Source organism: Cebus imitator, unplaced genomic scaffold, assembly GCF_001604975.1.
Source record: "Cebus imitator isolate Cc_AM_T3 unplaced genomic scaffold, Cebus_imitator-1.0 Scaffold146, whole genome shotgun sequence".
NCBI classification, from domain to species: Eukaryota; Metazoa; Chordata; class Mammalia; order Primates; family Cebidae; genus Cebus; species Cebus imitator.
In genome coordinates, this window is record NW_016107461.1 from 57,188 (window position 1) to 78,421 (window position 21,234).

The 21,234-nt window shown below is 34.9% G+C and overlaps 1 protein-coding gene across 1 annotated transcript in view; it reads left to right on the forward strand.

The window, feature by feature from the left end:
• LOC108314019 (ATPase family protein 2 homolog) overlaps window positions 1-21,234 on the forward strand; it is a 269,876-nt gene that overhangs the window by 39,638 nt on the left and 209,004 nt on the right. The window contains exons 3-4 of the mRNA XM_017542739.2: window positions 9,515-9,568; window positions 10,350-10,429. Coding sequence (XP_017398228.2) covers window positions 9,515-9,568; window positions 10,350-10,429 — 134 coding nt within the window. The remainder of the gene's footprint in view (window positions 1-9,514; window positions 9,569-10,349; window positions 10,430-21,234) is intronic.

Consider the following 21,234-nt stretch of genomic DNA (forward strand, 5'->3'; position numbering starts at 1 on the left):
AAAAAAAAAAAAAAAAAGTGAAAATATTTTATAAATAACATTTAACTAAAAGCAGAAAATGACAATAAGAAGTATCACAAAACCTTTAGCATTTGGAATCTAAGAAGACCTAGAGATATTTAGAAAGAGAATAATTTTAGACTTATAACAAGTTTAAAAGTAACAAATTTTATTTTTGGATTTAATTTTTTATTTATGAACAAATTAGCCAGTGGAGAGAGACTAACTAGCCTTCCCCCCATCTTTTAATTTCTTTTTGAATGAAATTTAATTAGAGATGAAATAAATATTATAATGTCATGTCTTTAACGCTTAAAAAAAAATTTACAATTGGAATAACAAAAATATGTAAAGCACCTTCTGTGTGTCAGGCACTGTGCATGGTAAGCCGAGATACATTAGATGGGCACCTCATTATGTATCAACTCATAATTTAGTGGGAGAGATATTTGACTCAACAGCTGATATAAGGAAACAGGTAACAAATAGAATTTGTAGCTTTTGGTTGTTGTTGTGTGAGAAATGAGAAAAGAAGTCAAAGGTGATAAAAAATTTTACTCTCAATGATTGGCAGATGGAAATATCCTAATTCCAGTGAGAAGAGGAGAAACAGGTTGGAGGTGAGAGAGAAAATACCTATGTTGGTTTGAAATGCCTTCGGGACAAAATGTTGAATATGGCCTAAAAGTAGTTGTATATATGGATTTGTAGCTCAAGAGGATGATCATTTTGAGAGATGAAAACATGGAAATGGAGATGAAAATGCGGAAATTGGGGACCACTGTTTGAGATTCTGCAGAGAAGTCAGTAAAGGACACTGAGAGTGACACGAGTAGTTAGTAATAACAGAAGGGGATTTCATGGGCATGTAGACACGTGCAAATGCACATTTTACAACTTGCTTAATCATAGCTAGCATTGTCCCTGGAATGTAAGTTCTGAAGAAATTTGTCATTTTTCTTTTTCCTGAATAGAATAAATGAATTCGGGAAAGGATTGTATTATACTTTTTGAGAGGACCAGCTCAAATTCTTTTCTCTTCCCTGCCAACCCCTCTTGGATTTTAGGTTTTTGCTTGCCCACAGCATTCTTGCCTAGTAATTAAAACCTGTTTTCAGACTCTTTGAAGTGCTTTCCCAGAATGGCCTTCTGTATATGCTGATACTGTACTTTTTATTAATTTTCAAGATCCTTTACTCACATTACATATATGTAATTCTATCTCATGTGAGTTTGGGTTTTTATGAGCATATTCCATGCATTTAACCATAAGTTAACACTTAGGTTAACTTGCCTTCCCCAGACATTTTAGAACTTATAAAAACTTAATTTGAATTGTAATAGCTAAAAGCACCAGGCAGGTGTCAGACACATTTAAAAAGCCCTTGGGAGGACTGAAAAAAACCCAGTAGTGAGTAGAGGGACAAAATTGTAAGAACATGAGGCGTAAATATTATACTCAAGTTTGTGAGTGATATGGTGTAAAATAATGAAGCACAGTAAAAGATAAATCAGGTTTACTTCCCACTAGATTAATAGAACAGCTGGACAAATATTGTCACATGTGTTTATGATATTTTTGTTATTCTGTAAACTTGGACACTTGAAATATTGGCCACGGAATGTTAAAAATAACGCTATTAAAAACAACCCAATTAATGGTCCTTATTAATGTCAGTTTTTGTCGATCACTCTTATCAGTATAGCACTTGCTATCTAGGAGGTAAAAAATGTGGCAAGACTAACATACATTTTTTGAAAGTAACAAAACTCATGAGCGAATATGGGACTCAGAATATATTATGAATACCTAAACTTTGTAGTTAGATATAAATGGTCACTTATTTATAATGGGTATTAATAAAAGTTTCATTTTCAAATTAGCCTGTGCTACCATCTATTAAGAAAGAATTAGACTTCACCCTTACCACTTGATCTGCTCGCTAGAAATATATTTGAATTTGAATTGCTGGTACTTTGTAAAATCTTTTGTTTTAAATTCAAAAATTTGTTTTTAGCAGCCAGCCTTGTCTAGCCCAAAATTAACTTTCATCTAAAATCTTAAGGGGACATTTCATTTCTCTTTTAAGGACTTAGAACAGGACATCCTAATTAGAAACAGTACTGGTTTGGAAACCAAAATTCTACATTCTTATCATTTCTGCCATTTAACTTGCTATAGGACTTCTGGCATATTACTCCTCTTCTTTGTACTTTGCCTCAGTTTTAAGTCAGTAGGTTAGACTAAGTGACTCCTAAAGCCCTTCTGCTAGTAGCATTCTATGAGTAGGTCACAGTGCTTGTACTTTAATCTGTTGCTTATCTTTCGTGCCAATGGTGGCCAAATGTTTGTAGCAGTTTCTTTAACTGTCAAGTGTAACAGTTGAAAGAATTGTATCCCACTTCTGCCATTTACTAAGCTGTGTGACTTTGGACAAATTTACCTCTTTGCACTTAATATTTTTTTCTGTAACATTGTAATGAGAGTATACAACTCAGAAGGCTGTCGCAAGCAGTAAAAGGAATAAGACGTAGTAAGCATATAGAAAGATTCCACAAAATTGCTACATGCTGATTGCTGCTCTCTTCCATTTTTAAGAAGTTGTTGTATATTTGACCTTAAATGGAGCAAAAAGTATGGCATCACAGCTTATGATTTCTTAAGTTTTCTGTTAGTAGTAAAGTGTAATATTTATCTTTGAAACTCAATATAGACTTTTTAACTCTTTGTACCAAAATACAGTGATTTTTGGCAACTTAAACTTCAAGCTTAAAATAACCTCCTTTAGTAATGAAATGGCTCTGACTTCTCATAAAACTCTAGACCAATGCAACATATGAGTTCAGCTACTTCGGTTACATTTTGCAGGCCACTCATCTAGGTAAGATTCATCAGCACATAGTTCTGTACAAAGTCAGGTTTTCCAGGGACCCTACAGTCTTTTTATTATCCCTTATTAGTGACACTTGAATTACTCCAGTGCAGATTGTCTTCATAGTGCTAGGGGTTAGTTTCAAATGTCTTAATTTTTTTTCCCTGTTTTGTTTTGGAGGAAAAAGCATGGTTTTGTTCTTATCCACAGGTCCTGTAGTCCACCTTTTTGTGGCAGTGGAGTGACCCTTCAATTTGTTGAGGTTTTATACCTCATTTTCACATTTTCAAACAAAATATCAAGAACGTTTACCTGTAGGTTGGATATTTATTAATAAACCATATCAATCTTTCTGTTTATACCAAGATATTGACATTGTACTCAGCAGAGAAAAAAATTATGAAATGACCATAATCTTGTACTTTCTAACATTGATGCCTAGGTTATCTTCATCATCTACAGAGAACAATGACCATTTCTCCAGGTTCTCTAACCTCTTTACTTCAGTTAAGCCAGATAATTAAAAAGCAGTAAATATACATTGAATTATATTGCCTGCTTAAAGAAATATCTTCACTGGATTATTATTTTATGCCATATCTTTGACTTTTGCAGACAATTGCTATAAGAATAACAGCAATAATGTAGAGTTAGCATAATGGTAATTGCAATAATAACAGTGACACCAGCAATTTTGTTTCTGATCATTGTCAGGCCACAGTTTGCCTAGGTAGTTGCTCTAAACTGGATAAAATCTGGAGAAAAATTTCTTACTGCGCCAACCCCTCAGCAAAAACACAGTGCGCTAAATATCTAAAGCCTGCTTTTTGTGTGGGCCCTGATCCTTGTTTTAGTGTTCACTTTCTTAATTCCTTGTCCATATCCCGTTTGGGTAAAAATTTACCACATGTAAATGAAAAGTACCAGTTCTGTTTATCTGACTTTATATTATATTATGAATAGGCATTTCTTGCTTTGCACTGTAGTACAGGACTGTAAAAATGATCTTGCAAGGTGAAATTATGCAGAATGATCTTAGTCAGTGGGAAAAATTTACAAGTGTTACATAACCTTTAAACATTTTGTCAAAACATTAAGAATGCTCATTCTTGGCTATAAATGTTTGAGGCAATGCATTTTGGCTGTATAACAGATCCCTTGCCTGTTTCCCTACCTCTTAACTTATTTATTTGACTGCCCTTTCATTCATACACTGACAGCCTGGCACTCCATTTTATGAGGACACAACAATTTATTTACTCATTTTTATATTAATGAATTTTTGAGACATTTCCAGGTTTTATTTTTATTGTTGTTATAAACAGTGCTCAGTAATAGTCTCATTCATTTTCTTTTGTATATTGATAAGTTTTTCTAGGATATACATACCTAAAAGGTACTATTGTTATTGGACATGTATGTTTTCATTACTAAATATTTTGAAATTGCTTTTTTGTGTGTGTCATTAATTTTTTTTTCTTAATTGTCTCTAAATCAATTCTTAAAATACTTTGAAGATTTTTCACTCCTCAGCAATCATGTCATTGACATTTTTGATGATTTTGATGTTATAGACAAAAGTGAACTATTTCAAATTCTATGAGATTAATTTACATCAGAGGTCTCAGTCTTTAGATATAATCTGGCCTGCATTTTATTTTGGTCCAGCTCCCTAGCTAAGAATAAATTTTTCATTTTAAAGGGATACTAACAAAGAAGAAGAATATGTGATAGAGACTGTATGTGGCGTATAGAGTAAAATATTTACTATCTGGCTCTTCACATTTCAACTTTTTAGATCCAAGAATATGTGGAAAAATGCTTTCAAGTTTGTTTACCTCAGAGGTGGCTGTGTAGTAAATGTTGTGTCCCTGTTACATAGTCTAACCAGTATCTAAAAACAGGCTTGTAAAATTCATTTGGTATTAAGTTGTTGCTTTTTCTTCAAAATCCTTAAAAGTGTGAGAACATTTTATATCAGCATAATTGATGTTTCATTGTCTTTTTTAAAAGTTAAATCTATTTGGGGGTTGCATTATTTAATAAATTGAGATAATGGAAGTATTGGTGATTAAATTGTAATCATGAAGTCTCTCTATAATATCTTAAGCTTAACAATAATTCTATTGTGGAAACATGATTGCTTACAGTTTAAGTACCAATGTACAAATGATGGATATACTAATTATAAATTACTCGTCCAAAACATTGTGCCAAGCAAATTTTTGTTTACTTACAGATACATAATTACTTTGTTTATTTGTGTACCCTGTGGTTTGTAGATTTCAGTCAGTGATGTAAAGATATTATCTGTCTTAAATGATAGATAATATTTTTAATTGTTATAATTACTCTTTTCTTTTTTATGAAAACCCTTTTCATATATCTGTCTCCTAATTAGCCACAAGTATTAATTTTTAGGCTATGTATAATCTGTTACTCTCAAACAGTTTTTTAAAGAGATTAATCATCTTGGATTAGTAGAAAAAAATCAGGCAGAAAGATATAACTACTTCTGTCATTACTTAAGTATTCCTGTGTTTATGCTGTTGGATACCTCATCTTAATTGAATACGATGGATGGCAATGTTGCTGGCGAAGCTGGATTCTGTCAGTCTGAACTTTGAGATGTTCTTCCTGTCCCTTTCTTATTTTTGCTCTTAACTTTCCTGCCCTAATTCTCATATGTTCTGACCTACTCATCTGTTACCATATTATAATAGTTCAATATTTTTGAAGCAGCATTGTGAAGGCAATTGTCTTACTTCAGTCTGCTGTAACAAAATACCATAGACTGGGTGGTTTAAACAACGGAAATCTATTTCTCACAAACCTGGAGGCTGGGAAGTCCAAGATCTAAGTGCTGGCAGATCTGGTGTCTGCTTAGGGCTCACTGCCTGATTTTCAGGTGGTCATCTTGACATAGCCTCACATAGTGGAGAGCAGAGAGAAAAGAGAGAGAGAGAGAGAGAGAGAGAGATCGATCAATCAAGTTCTCCTGTCTCTTCTTATAAGGGCACTAATCTCATTCATGAGGACTCCACTCATTAATTACTTCCCAAGGGCCCTATCTTCTAAAAGCATCACATTGTGGATTAGGATTTCAGCATATGAATTTGTGGGAGATAAATTTAGTCCATAGCAGCACCATACAAAAACAATATTAAAGATGGTCTCCTTTTCATCAGGCATGTTTGCAACTTGAAAGATTTGTTAATGTCCATAATTTTTGTCTGTTTGCCATTTCTGGTTTTTTTTTTCCTCCACGTTTCTCCTCTTTTCTTTTGGATCGAGTGCATTTTGATATCCAATTGTATCTCCCCTATTGTCTTAATAGCTACACCTGTTTATTTTACTTAAAAAAATACTTGCTCAAACATCTACCCTATATGTACTTACATTCTGTCTTCAAATAACAATGTACTACTTTATAGTGTAAGGTCTTACATCAGTATACCTTTGTTTTCTTATGCTGTATTCTGTATTTTACCTCTAAATATGCTATACGCTTTATATTGTAGAGTGTAAACTTCTATTTTAGTCATTTATCTCTTAAAGAAATTAATGGAAAAAGGAGCTATTCTGTATTTATTCACATATTTGCCATTTCTAACTCTATTTCTTTGTGTAGATCTAGGTTTCCACTTAATGTAAATTCCCATCAAGCTTTAGAACTTCTTATAACACTTCTTGTAGTGAAGATCTACTAGTAATGTATCCTCTCAGCTTCTGTTCGTGTGATAATATCTTGTTCTCATCTTTAATTTGTAAAGATATGCCATTCTAGCTTGACAGGTTTTTTTCTTGCAGCCCTTGTGTTCCATTGTCACTCTTGCAGCCCTTGTGTTCCATTGTCATTGAATTGTTTCTGATAAGAAGTCGGCCATAATTTGTTGTTTACAGATATATAATGTGTTCTTATGTTCTGATTTCTTTTAAGACTTTATTATCATATCAGTTTTTAGTAATATGATAATGATGCATCTTGATGGGGTTTCCTTGGATTTCATTGAGCTTCTTTGGATCTGTGGTTAATATTTTAAAAATCAAATTCGACTATGTTTTTGTCATCCTCTTTCACTTGTCTTCTGGCTTTCCAATTGTGTATATGAAGGGACTTCAAAAAGTTTGTGGACAAAATGGAATTAAAAGATAAAAATAACATAAATTTTATTTCTCTACCAAAGGTTCATCAAGTTCAAGATACTTTTGTAAGTGATGATAGCAGCCATTCTGTTCCTAAAGAACTGAGTGTCCTGGGCATTTAATCATATCAGTTGTCACATTTTTTACATTAGTAATTGAATAAAAATGAGTGCCCTTTAAAGATATTTAAAGATTAAGAAACAAAAAGAAACCAAATCAGGACTGTGAGATATATGCCTAATGATTTCTCATTAAAACTCTCATAAAATTGCCCTTGTTTGATGAGACAAATGAGCAGGAGCATTGTGGTAAAAGGGGACTCTCTGGTGAAGCCTTCCTGGACATTTTTGTGCTAAAGCTTTTGCTGAGTTTCTCAAAACACTTGCAGTCAGTAGATATTATCATTCTTTGGAAAGTCAACAGGCGAAATATCTTGAGCATTCACAAAAACTGTTGCCATGACCTTTGCTCTTGACCAGTGCATGTTTGCTGTGACCAGACTATTTCCATGTCTTAGTAGCTGTTGCTTTGATTGTGCTTTGTCTTTAAGATCATACCTGTAAAGTGGTGTTTAATCTCCTGTTACAATTCTTTGAAGCAGTACTTTGGGATCTTGATCCTACTTGTTGACAATTTTGATTGAAATTGCTGCTCTTCTATGCAGCTGATCTAGGCATAAGGATTTTGGCCCCAATCATGTGGAAAGTTAGCACAACTTTAATTTTTCAGTCAGAATTTTGTAAGCTGAACCAATTGTGGTGGCTCTGGTGGTGGCTATTGTTTGTGCTGTTAATCATTCATCTTCTACAATTAGGGCACAAACAAGATGAGTTTTTTTCTTGCAAATTAATGTGGAAGGTCAGCCACTGAGGGCTTCATCTTCAACATGGTCTTGTTCTTTCTTAAACTTCTGTAAACTGCTGCCTCATTTAGGGCATTGTCCTCATGAACTTTTCATAAAGCATCAGTAGTTTTACCATTTTTCTATCCAACCTTCACCATAAATTTGGTGCTTGTTCTTACTTCAATTTTAACAGAGATCATGTGGCTCTGACAGAGGCTCTTCAAACTGATATCTTATCCTTAGTGCCTCAAACTAGACTCAGTGCAGACATGTTTTAACAAGTTAGTATGAATTTATTTTGGCAAAAATAACTGAAATCCATGCATAATTTTTAAAATAATCTTTTACATGAACTTTTTAAAGACCCTTCATTTGTTAAACCTCTTAATATTGCTATTATTAAGGGACCTGTGTCTTTGAGGCTCTCAGAACTCTTTTTAAAAATTCTTTTTCATCATCTTTTTTTAAAATTTATTTTGGCCAGGCCAATAACTGCATAGTATTTTCCTGAAAAGTTTTGAAAATATTTATAATACCCGTTAAGACTTTCTTTGCCAAGTTTATGACGTCTCTTATTTCTGTATCTGTTTGTATTGAACATTTTTTTTTTCTCACTCTGGTGTTTTTATAATTTGGATCAAGTTTTCTTTTCTTCTGTCTTTTTAAAGATTTCGTTTGTTGATCTTCTATATTTTTTAGTCTCAATTTCATTTGTTTCTGCTCTTTATTATTTGTTTTCTCGTACTAACTTTGGGTTTGCCTATGTGTTTCAGTCAGTCAGATTTTTAAAAATTAATATAAATTGTTTAGGAAATACACAAATCAGTGTCTGGTTATATCCTTGGAATTAGCTGGACTGGTGATCTGCATGGAATAGAATATGAATCTTGTTTAAAGTAAGGGGTATGTGTATGTGTGTGGCGGGGGTACATGTACACTCGTGCACACACATAGAGAGGGAGAGAGAGGCACACACATGTCTGTTGTTCTTTGGGATGTTTGAGGAACTGTGTCAGCATAGCCAGATGCTGGGAGAAACATCCCCACAGTTGAGAAGGTCATCTATCATTATGGGACAATTTAATTCATAACTTCTTGGGGTGACTGTTTATCCTAAGAGAGTAGATAATATACGTGGTAAAAAAAAGTAAGTCTACTGTGTTTCTTACACTATTTGATATTATAGGTACTTAGGAAATAAAAATGTTAAAGTTCAGAAATATTAATGTCCAAAAATTTGCATCTTCAGATCTGGTAAGTAGACCTGCTTAGAACTAGCCACTGGTTAGGCCTGGAAATATGTGGATGTTACCTTTGTATTGGTCTAACAAATGGCTGTTCCATCTTCTGTGCCTAGCGCCACGTCTGATACAGTGTGAAAATGTGGATAAAGTTATAGATAGATGATGAGTAAGTTGTTAAAATATTATGATTAGTCACAGCCTTTGCTTTGTATTAGTGTAGCTTCTGGAACGTAGAATGGCTTTAACTTTTATGGCATAAATAACACACAGAAAATAAGCATGCTAAAGGGATTAATAAGCAGATTTTGTTTATTTTCTCTTTTGTATATATTTTTTCTACTTCATTGAAAGAAATATACATGATTGCATTTATAAAGACACTGAACAGTTGTTTTCTTTTCATGCAGGGGCCTGAATTAATGAATAAATATGTCGGTGAATCTGAAAGAGCAGTTAGAGAGGTAAGAAATTGTGCCTTAAATGGTACTCAGCATAGGAGAATCACACTTCTGTCCTGTGTGGTTTCCCTTTTAATTTAAGTAACAGACTTTGGCATTTCCAAATCCAGATCTTAGTGGTATTTTTTTTCTTCAGGTGAATATTATTTTATTATTCAAAAATGCAGTTTTCATCATCTGCAATACTTCAGTCTTGTTTTTAAATATCATATTGCCAGCTTTTATTTTTACCAAATACTTTTTTTTAACTATCATTTTTTCTGATAATAATAGCCAGCATTTCTGTTAAAATAGTTAATGCTGTTATTAATAGTTAATAATAACTATCATTTATTCAACTCTTACTGTTTCAGGCATTGTGCCAAATGCTTTGTGTTCTTCTTTGAATTCAGTTCTTAAACTAACCGTCTAGGTAGGCGTTTATTATCATCTCCATTTAATAAATATAGAAACTGAGGTTTACAGAAGTGAACTGCGGAAAGTCACACAGTTACTAGTAGTGGACCTGGGATTTTAACTGAAATTTTCTGATTGCTTAACTGAATTGCCTCCCCCACATCTATATGAGTACATACTGGTAGTCTTGTCTCTGTAAGCACCATTGAAGGGGATACTTTTCCATCCATTATAAAGTTCTGAGCATATATTATAAGGTCTATACAAAGTGACTGGGGTGGTTGACTTGTACCTAATAGATTTAGTTCTATAGTTTTAAAACACAAACCAACTACAGAATTTTCTAGTGTTTGCTCATCTTTAGCTAATGTGGCACTCTTTCCACCAGACCTTCCGAAAAGCAAGAGCAGTGGCGCCTTCCATTATCTTCTTTGATGAACTTGATGCCTTAGCAGTTGAAAGGGGCAGGTAAGAAGTCCTTAATAGTACGGCTATTACATAATAATAGCAATTATAGTATAAAATAGCATTTCATGTACAACTTTTACCTATTAATACATTTGGCCTAAAATAGTTTTCAGTTTATGTAACTATTTCCTCTTATACCCATTAAATTATTTCATGTAATCACTATATAATACTTTTATTTATATTGGATAAAACCCACTGATACCTGTTTGGGTATTTGAGTCAATTTTTATAGTTGATATCAACAGATAATATTGTCTATCAAAATTAGGGTTATTGTAAGCATAATTAAAACTGTAAACAAAACTGGATTAATCATAATTACTTCTTATAGTAGAACACAAGTATAATAAAATATGTTATGCAGATTTAAAAATTCTCTGGAATAAATGTTTCCTAAAACAAAATTAAATAGAATGTAAATGAGTATTAATAGTTTTGGTCCAAAATCTCAGGCAGTAAAGAGGATTATCTATGATGTCATTTCAAACAGTCATACACACACACACACACACACCCCCACACACACACACACCCACACACCCCCACACACCCCAGAACTGTTCATAAGTATATGTTTTTTTCTTCTACAAATGTAGAGAAGTCCTTTATGTATTATAAGTGGTTCATGTTGGGTAATGTAAATTCATGTACTTTGTGCATAGCTTCTTGATGTATATATTGATTATAACATTTTTGCTGATGGTAATTATAGTGAAGGGTGAAGACAATTTTTCAGTCTCAGAAGTAAGCGATATGAAGCATTCCTGTTATCCTTCTCAGTTAGAGCTACCTCATATGATGACAGTATAAATTATCATTGGGAACCTGTCATTAGGAAGTAGACTGCCATATTAGTCCATTTACATGCTGCTGATAAAGTCATACCGAAGACTGGGTAATTTATAAAGAAAAAGAGGTTTAATGCACTCAGTTCCACATGGCAGGGAGACCTCACAATCATGGTGGAAGGCACAAGACATGTCTTACGTGGTGACAGGCAAGAGAGAATTAGAGCCAAGTGAAAGGGGAAACCCCTTATAAAACCATCAGATCAGGCCAGGCACAGTGGCCCATGTCTGTAATCCCATCACTTTGGGAGGCTGAGGCAGATCGATCGTTTTAGGTCAGGAGTTTGAGACCAGCCTGGCCAACATGGTAAAACCCCATCTCTACTAAAAATACAAAAATTAGCCAGGCGTGGTGGCAGGCGCCTGTAATCCCAGCTACTTGGGAGGCTGAGGCAGGAGAATCACGTGAGCCCGGGAGGTGGAGGTTGTAGTGAGCCGAGACTCCACCATTGCACTCCAGCCTGGGCAACAAGAGTGAAACTCCCTCTCAAAAACAAACAAAACAAAACATCAGATCTCTTGAGACTAATTCACTACCATGAAAACAGTATGGGGAAAACTGCCCCCATAATTCAATTATCTCCCACTGGGTTCCTCCCACAATATGTAGAAATTATGGGAACTACAATTCAAGATGAGATTTGGGTGGGGACACAGCCAAACCATATCATTCTGCCCCTGGCCCCTCCAAAATCTCATGTCCTCACGTTGCAAAATTAATCATGCCTCCTCAACAGTCCCCCAAATTCTTAACTCATTTCAGCATTAACACAAAAGTCCACAGACCAAAGTCTCATCTGAGACAAGTCAAGTCCCTTCTGCTTCTGAGCCGGTAAAATCAAAAGCAAGTTAGTTGCTTCCTTGATATGATGTGGGTACAGGCATTGGATAAATACGTCCTTTCCAAATGGGAGAAATTGGCTAAAATGAAGGGGCTAAGGGCCTCATGCAGGTCCAAAATCCAGCAGGAAAGTCAAATCTTAAAGTTCCAAAATGATCTCCTTTGACTCCATTTCTCACATCCAGGTCACACTGATGCAAGGGAGGGGTTCCCATGGTCTTGGGCAGCTCTGCCTCTGTGACTTTGCAGGGTACAGCCTCCCTCCAACTGCTTTCACCGGCTGGTGTTGTGTTTCTGCGGCTTTTCTAGGTACATGGTGCAAGCTGTCAATGGATCTATCATTCTAGGGTCTGGAGGATGGTGGCCCTCTTCTCACAGCTCCACTAGCTGGTGCCCCAGTGGGGACTCTGGGAGCTCCAACTCCACATTTCCCTTCTGCACTGCCCTAACAGAGGTTATCCATGAGGGCTTTGCTCCTGCAGCACACTTCTGCCTGGACATCCAGGCATTTCCATATATCCTCTGAAATCTAGGCAGAGGTTCCCAAAACTCAATTCTTGACTTCTGTGCACTGCAGGCTCAACTCCATGTGGAAGCTGCCAAGGCTCAGGGCTTGCACCCTCTGAAGTCACAGCCCGAGCTGTACCTGGTCCCTTTTAGCCATGGCTGGAGCAGCTGGGATGCAGAACATCAAGTCCTGAGGCTGCACTCAGCAACACGGGCTCTGAACCTGGCCCGGAATGCCATTTTTCCCTCCTAGGTTTGCAGGCCTGTGATGGGAGGAGCTGCCGGGAAGGTCTCTGACATTTACTGGAGACATTTCCCCCCTTGTCTTGGCATTAGCATTTGGTTCCTTGTTACTTATGCAACTTTCTGCAGCTGGCTTGAATTTCTCCCCAGAAAATGGGTTTTTCTTTTCTACTGTATCTTCAGGCTGCAAAATTCCAAACTTTTATGCCCTGTCACATCTTGAATGGTTTGCTGCTTAGAAATTTCTTCCACCAAATACCCCAAATCATCTCTCTCAAGTTCAAAGTTCCACAGATCTCTAGGGCAGGGGCAAAATGCTGCCTGTCTCTTTGTATAGTAAGAGTGACTTTTACTACAGTTCCCAACAAGTCATCTCCATCTGAGACCACCTCAGCTTGGATTTTGTTGTTCCATATTACTGTCAGCATTTTGGTCAAAGCCATTCAACAAGTCTCTAGGAAGTTCCAAACTTTCCCACATTTTCCTGTTTTCTTCTGAGCCCTCCTCAGCCTGTTACTCAGTTCTAAAGTTGCTTCCACATCTTTGGATATTTTTATAGCAGCACTCCACTCTACAGGTACCAATTTACTCTATTAGTCCATTTTTATATTGCTATGAAGAAATAACCTGAGACTTGATAATTTGTAAAGAAAAAGAGGTTTAATGAACTCAGTTCCACACTCTGGGGAGGTCTCACAATCATGGAGGAAGGTGAAGGAGCAACAAAAGCATGTCTTATGTGGTGGCACACAAGAGAGCTTGTCTAGGGCAACTACCCTTTACAAAACCATTAGATCTTGTGAGGCTTATTCACTACCGCAAGAACAGTGTGGGGGAAACCACCCCCACAATTCAGTTACCTCCACCTGGCCCTGCTCTTGACACGTGGGGATTATTACAATTCAAGGTGAGATCTGGGTAGAGACACAGTCAAACCATATCAGCTGCCCTGCTTTTGACCGCCCTCACATTTGGTATTCCATAAATACTTACCAGTCTTTTTGCTTTATGAGATGAAGCACTCAAGTCCTCTTATTACTTCCTTTTGAAGATGGCACAGATTGTTCCAAAACCTCAAATTTACCTAACTACAAGAGACGTAAAAGAAGCCAGAGAAGTTTGTTGGAGTAGTGTGACCTTCCACATTTATACTACATCAGAGATATCTGGCTTTGGATCCTAAAAAGGAACAGGTAGCATACCCTGTTAAATATGAATCAGATGGGAGGTAGAATATGTAGCAAACTTCCCATAAAATGCATCTGAAATAAAGTGATATGAGAAACCAGACAAGGCTTTTTGTAGGAATACCTTGCTTTTATAGGCAGTTTAGCTCAGGAGGAATTACCAGATACATTAGAAATGCCAATGATATCTAGCTTCTAGATATCATTTTCTCTGGTGGTCTTCATCAAATTGAACTTTTCAGAGAACACATGTGTTTAGTGTATACCTCCTTCTCTCAATGGCTTGTCATGTGTTACTTAATGATGGGGAGCAGTTTACATACTGAGAAATTCAGACATTAGTCAATTTCATTGTGGTGTAAACATCAGAGTATACTTACTTATAAACCTAGATGATAATAGCCTTCAACACTATATACCATATGGCCTGTGCTAGACAGTATACCAATCATCTGTAGTACTTTGGTTTTCTTTTCAAACATCATATCACCAGCCTTTATTTTTACCAAATAAAGATATTTTTAAAACTATCATTTTTTTTCTGATAATAATGTCTGGTATTTCTGTTAAAATAGTCAATGTTGTTACTGGTAGTTAATCATATTGAGCTCTTGCTATGTAAGGTATATACAGCAATAAGCCATATGGGCTAGCAATAGGCTATATTACCTATACCATGTAGCCTGTTCCTTGGCTACGAACTTATACAGCATGTTGTTATACTGAATACTACTGTAAACAGTGGTAACAAAATGATTAGTATTTGTATATATAAACATACAAAAAATTAGAGTAAAAATATAGTACTATGATGCTATGGTACTACATTCATATATGTGATTGCCATTGACCAAAACTTCATTGTATGGCGCATGACTGTACAAATAGATTTCATGCAATTTCTTTTGTACAGAAATATATCTGGTCATAATTTATCCAGTTAGTCAACATTTCAGAAAGCAAAGATGAAGTTCCATTCGAGGAAATAGAATGCTGATGGGTCCCAATTAAAGAGTTTTGGTTGCACTCTATTTGCACTGAATCTTACATAGTTTGGTTTTTGTAACCATAAAACACTTGTAAGGTGACATTCTGTTTTCAGGTCTTTGTCTTTTTTCCTAATTATATGATGGATCAGTATTGCCTATAAGTGATTGTTTTATCTAATTAGCTTGCTGTTACTTGAAATCTAAAACAAATAAAAGCTATTCTGTTCCTTTTTTTGTCCTTTGGCTATTTGAATTGAACACAATGGAAACTGAAAAACAACTATTGATAGATATACCAGGAAGTATTAAATTCCCAAGATGTTAACCAGTTTTATGCATTGTTAAACCACTCATGGAATAGGAAAACAGAAAAATTTCATAAACTAGGAGGCATTTCTACGTAATATTACGCTGTAGAATAGTCACTGATTTCATTTATTGAAAGCTATCATTTGTTTTCTGTAACACTCAGGTCAAATCGTGTAACTAGTCCCAAAATGATAATGTATAAAGAAGAATAATTCTTTTTATCAAGATTATAATTTCCAAATTCAGGATGTTTAACAATTGAGCAAAGAATTATGGTATTTGATAGTCTTTGCTATCTTGCTCATGCTAAATCAAATTTTGACTACTTAAAATTACTCAAAAGATAAGACATGGTAATTGGCCATGAAACAGAGGATTGCAGCCAGCACATTGTAAGTAGAGCATGGATATACTATTTGCTTATTAGCCTTTGAAGTCTTTGTATTTCAAAAAATGGTATATTTCATGCTTATAAAAGTATCTAAAAATAACCAATATTTTATCTTCTTCTTTGTCCTGTTTAAGAGATTCTTTAGGACTTGAAAAATAAATAAGCCTGGTATTTACTTCTCTTCTTCTGTATGCTCATTTAAATTATGGCACCTTTGAATAAGGATTTTTCCCTTATTTTATATTGTAAGTTAGAGTAAATGCTGTATGATTCTTTTTTCAAAGTGTTTTACTACAGTTAGGAAAATTGAAAATGCCGTTAAGGGTAACATAGCTCTTTGGAAAATGGATAATATGATAGGGAGTGAAACACTGAAGGAGAAAAGGGGAGTTGAATTATACTGGGCTAATAATAACATTAGGTAACATTCATTTAATGCTTATTATATACTAGAAACTATTTAAATTACTTTACAGTAAAGAAAAACTCACCAAAATTTCCCTGCATTAATGCAGGGTAGAATATTATACAATTGGCAATTGGCTCCAGTACTTTATCTTACCGCCTGACTAGCTTACCTTTTTACCTTTTTTAAGGTTATGATGTGAGGAGAGCAACCTGGGCAGTAAATTATTAGTCAGCCTTGTCTTAGGCAGCAGTTCTTTCACCAAAAGTGCAGTCATGTAGGGTCGGCTCAGTCTCCTCTGACTGAGGAAATGAGTACTGACTAATCTGAAGATTCCTGTAACAACTTTGTTTGTCCAGGACATTTCATTGGGTCCTATGATCCTGAATTATACTCCTTAGCTGACAGTGATTGCTTGGTAGTGCCAAACTTCAAGCAGAACTAGAATAGATTTGGAACCAGGAACATATTCCTGAAACGTAGGGTCATTAGCTAGAGAGGCCCATCTTGTTTACTTAACTTCGAAAGTAATGTGACTCCTTTTGTTTTGACCCCACTTAGTGTATTATGGCCTTTTGTTGCATTAACTTCTAATTGTTGTGTTAGGTGCTATTCTTATCTTCCTTTTACAGGTGAGAAAGTGGGGCATTAGATACCTAGGTACCTACTCAAGGGCATGTATCACTAATTGCAGAGCTGGGATTTGAATTTAGGTGTGTTGACTCTAGAGCAGATACCCTGAGACACTTTTTTATTCACCTACCACATCACATTGCCCAGGACTTCAGGTCTAGGTAGTTAACTCACATTTCAAGCTTGTGTTTATCTTGCATTTTCTCTGTGACTTACGTTATAATGATTCTGTTAGTCTAACTGTGCTGTTGTAAGTCTCCTTTGAAAGCATTCATTCATTCACTTATTGAGTAAACATTTAAAGAACAGTCACTCTGCAATAGGCTTTGTGTTGGGAATAAAACAGTGAACAGAACCTAAGGCATGTTCCTTAATCTCTCTAAGCCTTAAGTTCTTTATCTGTAAAGTGGACATAATACTAGCAAGTTCTAGGTTGGAAGTAAATACATGTATAGTGCTTAACATGATACCTGGCATTTACTAACTACTAGAAAATGTCAATGTTTCTTCTTCCAGTAATTTCTGCAAGATATTCTTATAATAATAATGATTTCCATGTAGGTTAAAATATAGTAATTGAGATTAAAATGAATTTATTTCAACAGAGTATATATACTAGTGAAGGAAACTGATTAAATCATTTAGGAATTAGAAAAAATATTCCACAGTTGACAAACAGTATGGCTTTTTGTCACTCTAAGATGCCAACACTCTAAGGTGCTGAGAAATCACCAACTCCAGGAGACATTCTGACTTCACAAATTTAAAGTATTAAAAAAAAAATGATCCTAGATATAGGAGAAAATTTTGTTATTTAGGAGATAGGGAAGATGATCCATTCTGTTTTATAACACTAAAACTTTATATAATGTTTTGGGAAATTGTTCTATGACTAGAACATAAAAAGATGATTAAATATATTTTAAAAGTGAAAAAGGTTAAGTGCTCAGTTAAAAAGCTGCCTATTATCTTCTATGTGGCACTAGAGAATCTATAACATTAATAACTGCTTTCTCTTATAGCTGTTTCTGCACTTAATAGTCCAGAATTGGTTTCCACTTGGAGTGGTTAGGGAAAAAAGTAAGAAAGTTCTGAGCCAGCTTTCATTGAAAAATGAAGATTTCAGGCTAAGCAGCATTCTGAAAAGAAGTCTGAGTTTTAAAATAATCAGGAAATGGCGTAGCCTCTTTTAAGCAGCAGCATGTCTAGATTTGAAGTAAATTAAATAAATTCATGATGCTGTGTACTGTAAAGGAAATTTTTGTAGGCATTTCTCTAAATGACACTTTTCAAGAAGGGTTATAAAATTTTTAATGTGATTTTTATGGTGGTTTTAAAAATTTCATAAAATCATAAAACTGTAGATGGAAAATTCTTAGAAGTCATCTAGTGCAACCTTTGATTTTTCAGAAGAAACAGAAACTCCCAGAATTTAAGAGAAGAGACCCATAATTCCTTTGTGGCTTAGGCAAGACTAGAACTCATATCTTCTGATGAGTTTCATATATTATTGGGATTTAGAATAGAAAAAGTACATTTATTTCAGGGTAAAAATTCTCATGTATCTAAATATTTATGATTTTTTTTTTTTTTATGTTTTAAGAAACTCCAATAGTCACTATTTAAATACTTTCAGCCACTATTATTTTTAGGTCCATTTTGAAAGTTGCTAAAATCAATGTCTTTTTCTGGTAAACAGTTTTTCCCAATTTATACTTAATTGCCTCACATATGACATAGTTTCACATTGGTAAATTTTAAATAGTAAACGGTAAACAAATGCTGAGGAAAACAAAGCAAAAGAAGAAATGAAAATATGGAACAGTTTCTCTTGTAATAGTTTTATGTGGTACCAGAGTTCTATGAATTTTTAAAATTGTGTTTTGTCTATAGGTTGTAACTAAGTACTATAGCATACTTTTTCAAAGGCATGAGATGAGTTTCCTTAGAGAGATGGCTTGTTGCAGCATTTTACTAGGAATTGGGAATTCTTTGTTACTGTTGTAGGACACATAGGTCTCTTATTATATAGTTATCTCATCTTTAAAATGAAAATTTGCCTACATTTTACATGTACCATGAAAATGACCATAAGTAATAATTTAACTCAGAGCAGTATATGTTGACTAGTCTTCTTTATGTCTTTTTTTTTGGTTTCTTACATGCTAGTTTTGACTGTGGGTGTTTGAGGAGGTAGATTTTAAGAAAATGAGGCCGAGTGAGGTGGCTCACGCCTGTAATCCCAGCACTTTGGGAGGCCAAAGTGGGCAATCACGAGGTCAGGAGATCAAGACCATCCTGGCCAACATGGCAAACCCTGTATCTACTAAAATATAAAAATTAGCTGGGCGTGGTCACGCACGCCTATAGTCCCAGCTACTCGGGAAGCTGAGGGGGGTACTTGAACCCGGGAGGTGGAGGTTGCAGTGAGCTGAGATTGTACCACTGCACTCCAGCCTGGTGATAGAGCAAGACTCCATCTCCAAACAAAAACAAAAACAAATTAGGGTGCCTACCATTTGGGACTCTTTATGATATTTAAAATGTATACTAGAAAAAAATTTTTAAATTAAAAGTGAATATATAAGATACTGGTCCATAAAGGGATGGTAATGCATTTTATTTTATTGGAGGAGTCAGGAAATTCATGTATTCTGTGAAATTTTTTGTACTGAAAAATAAAATTGGTATAATAATTACCATAATGGCAGTGAGGTTTCTTAAAGATAGGGGTAAGCACATTTTTTTTCTGAAACCAGCCGGTTAGTAAATGTTTTCAGCTTTTTGGGCCATAACAGTCTCTGTTACCACTATTCGTCTCTGTTGCTGTAGTGCAAAAGCAGCCATAGAAAATATGTAATCAAATGAGAAAACAATCACTTGGTCAGATTTGGTCTGTGGCTATAGTTTGCCTATTCCAGTTTTAAGATACCATAATATCCCTTTGATCTATGGTCTTATATGTCTTTTGAATAGGAATAATTTGGAAAGGGGGCTTGACTTTTGAAGGGAAAAAGAGTTAGTGCTTTGGGGATGTCTGGCTTACATATTAGCTGAACATTTTCCCCTATCGTGTTGTGCTTGTCTAGCAGATAATAAAGTTTTATGAAATCATTTCATTATGTTAGTGATTAAACGTTTGTATTTAAACTTTTTCATAGAGTTGGTTTTGATTTTCTAGGATGTCAGTTTTATGGTTTTTGTTTCCTACTGAAGCTTTGAAAGTCAGCCAAGAATATTTCTCAGTTCATAAAACATTTTCATTATGCTTTTCTCCAGCTAGCGCTCAATGATCTGTGGCAATAAAGAGCAAATGCAGTATGGGTAATAGGAATGCAAAGAATTATCATCACCTAATCTTCAACATTAATTACAGCCACTGTTTCCTCCTACAACAAATAGCAAATTGGAAAGAAGTTCTTTAGAAAGAAGAAAAGTTTGAGTTTCACTGCCTTTTATTTAGAAGTACCTGATTGGAGGTGTCAATAATACATTTCTAAATATGGATATTTTATTAAAAGCAATGAATTAAGTAGCTTCACTTAGATGCTACATAATAACAGCATAGAATCACAGAATTTTAAAACTCAAAAGGACCTATGTCTAAATTTATCTAATTTTGCTCCCTCATTCATACCTGCCAGCAAGAATGAAATCTTCAAGGAAATGAAGATGTTTTTATCCTCTTACCTCAGATGCCCACCACAGTGCCTAGCAAAGATGCACACAGATCGTTTTTTGAATAAGGGAAGAGAAACTCAGAGCAGCTAGAGATTATGATCACTCTGCTGGTTAGGAAGAGATCATGCCTTTGCACTCCAGCTTATTAATTAATTTGTAGAAAGGTCTCCATGTTACTCTCTGCACAAAGGTCATTCAGTCACACTTATTTTATTAAAGGGTAATTTAACAGTCTTTTTTTTTTTTTTTTTTTTGAGTAAGCAAGCACCTGAGTCACTAGATTCCAAATCTTGTGTTTCTACAACCATACTTAGAGCATATAAATGATGATTCTGTATTATCAAGGACAAATGCTGTATAGAATCCTGTAGCACCTACCTCCCAAACAAAAGCTAAGTTGACCTATATTATTTTTCTTCTTTCTAAAGGACTTCTTTAAACATTTCTTGCAAGGCAGGTCCACTGGCAACAAATTCCTTATTTTTGTTTGTCTGAGAAAGTTTTTCTCCTTCACTTTTGAAGGGTGTCTTTGCAGGATATAAAATTATACATTGGTGGTTTTTTTCTCTCAATACTTTAAATATTTCACTTCACTTTCTTTTTGCTCACATGGTTTGTGAGGAGAAGGTGATGTAATTCTTTCTCTTCTGTAAGGTGGTCCCCACCCCTCGACATGTGACTTCTTTCAGGTTTTTAAAAAAAATCTTTGACTTTCTGCTTACGTGTAGTTTTTTTTTTTTTTTTTTTTTTTTTTTTTTTTTTTTTTT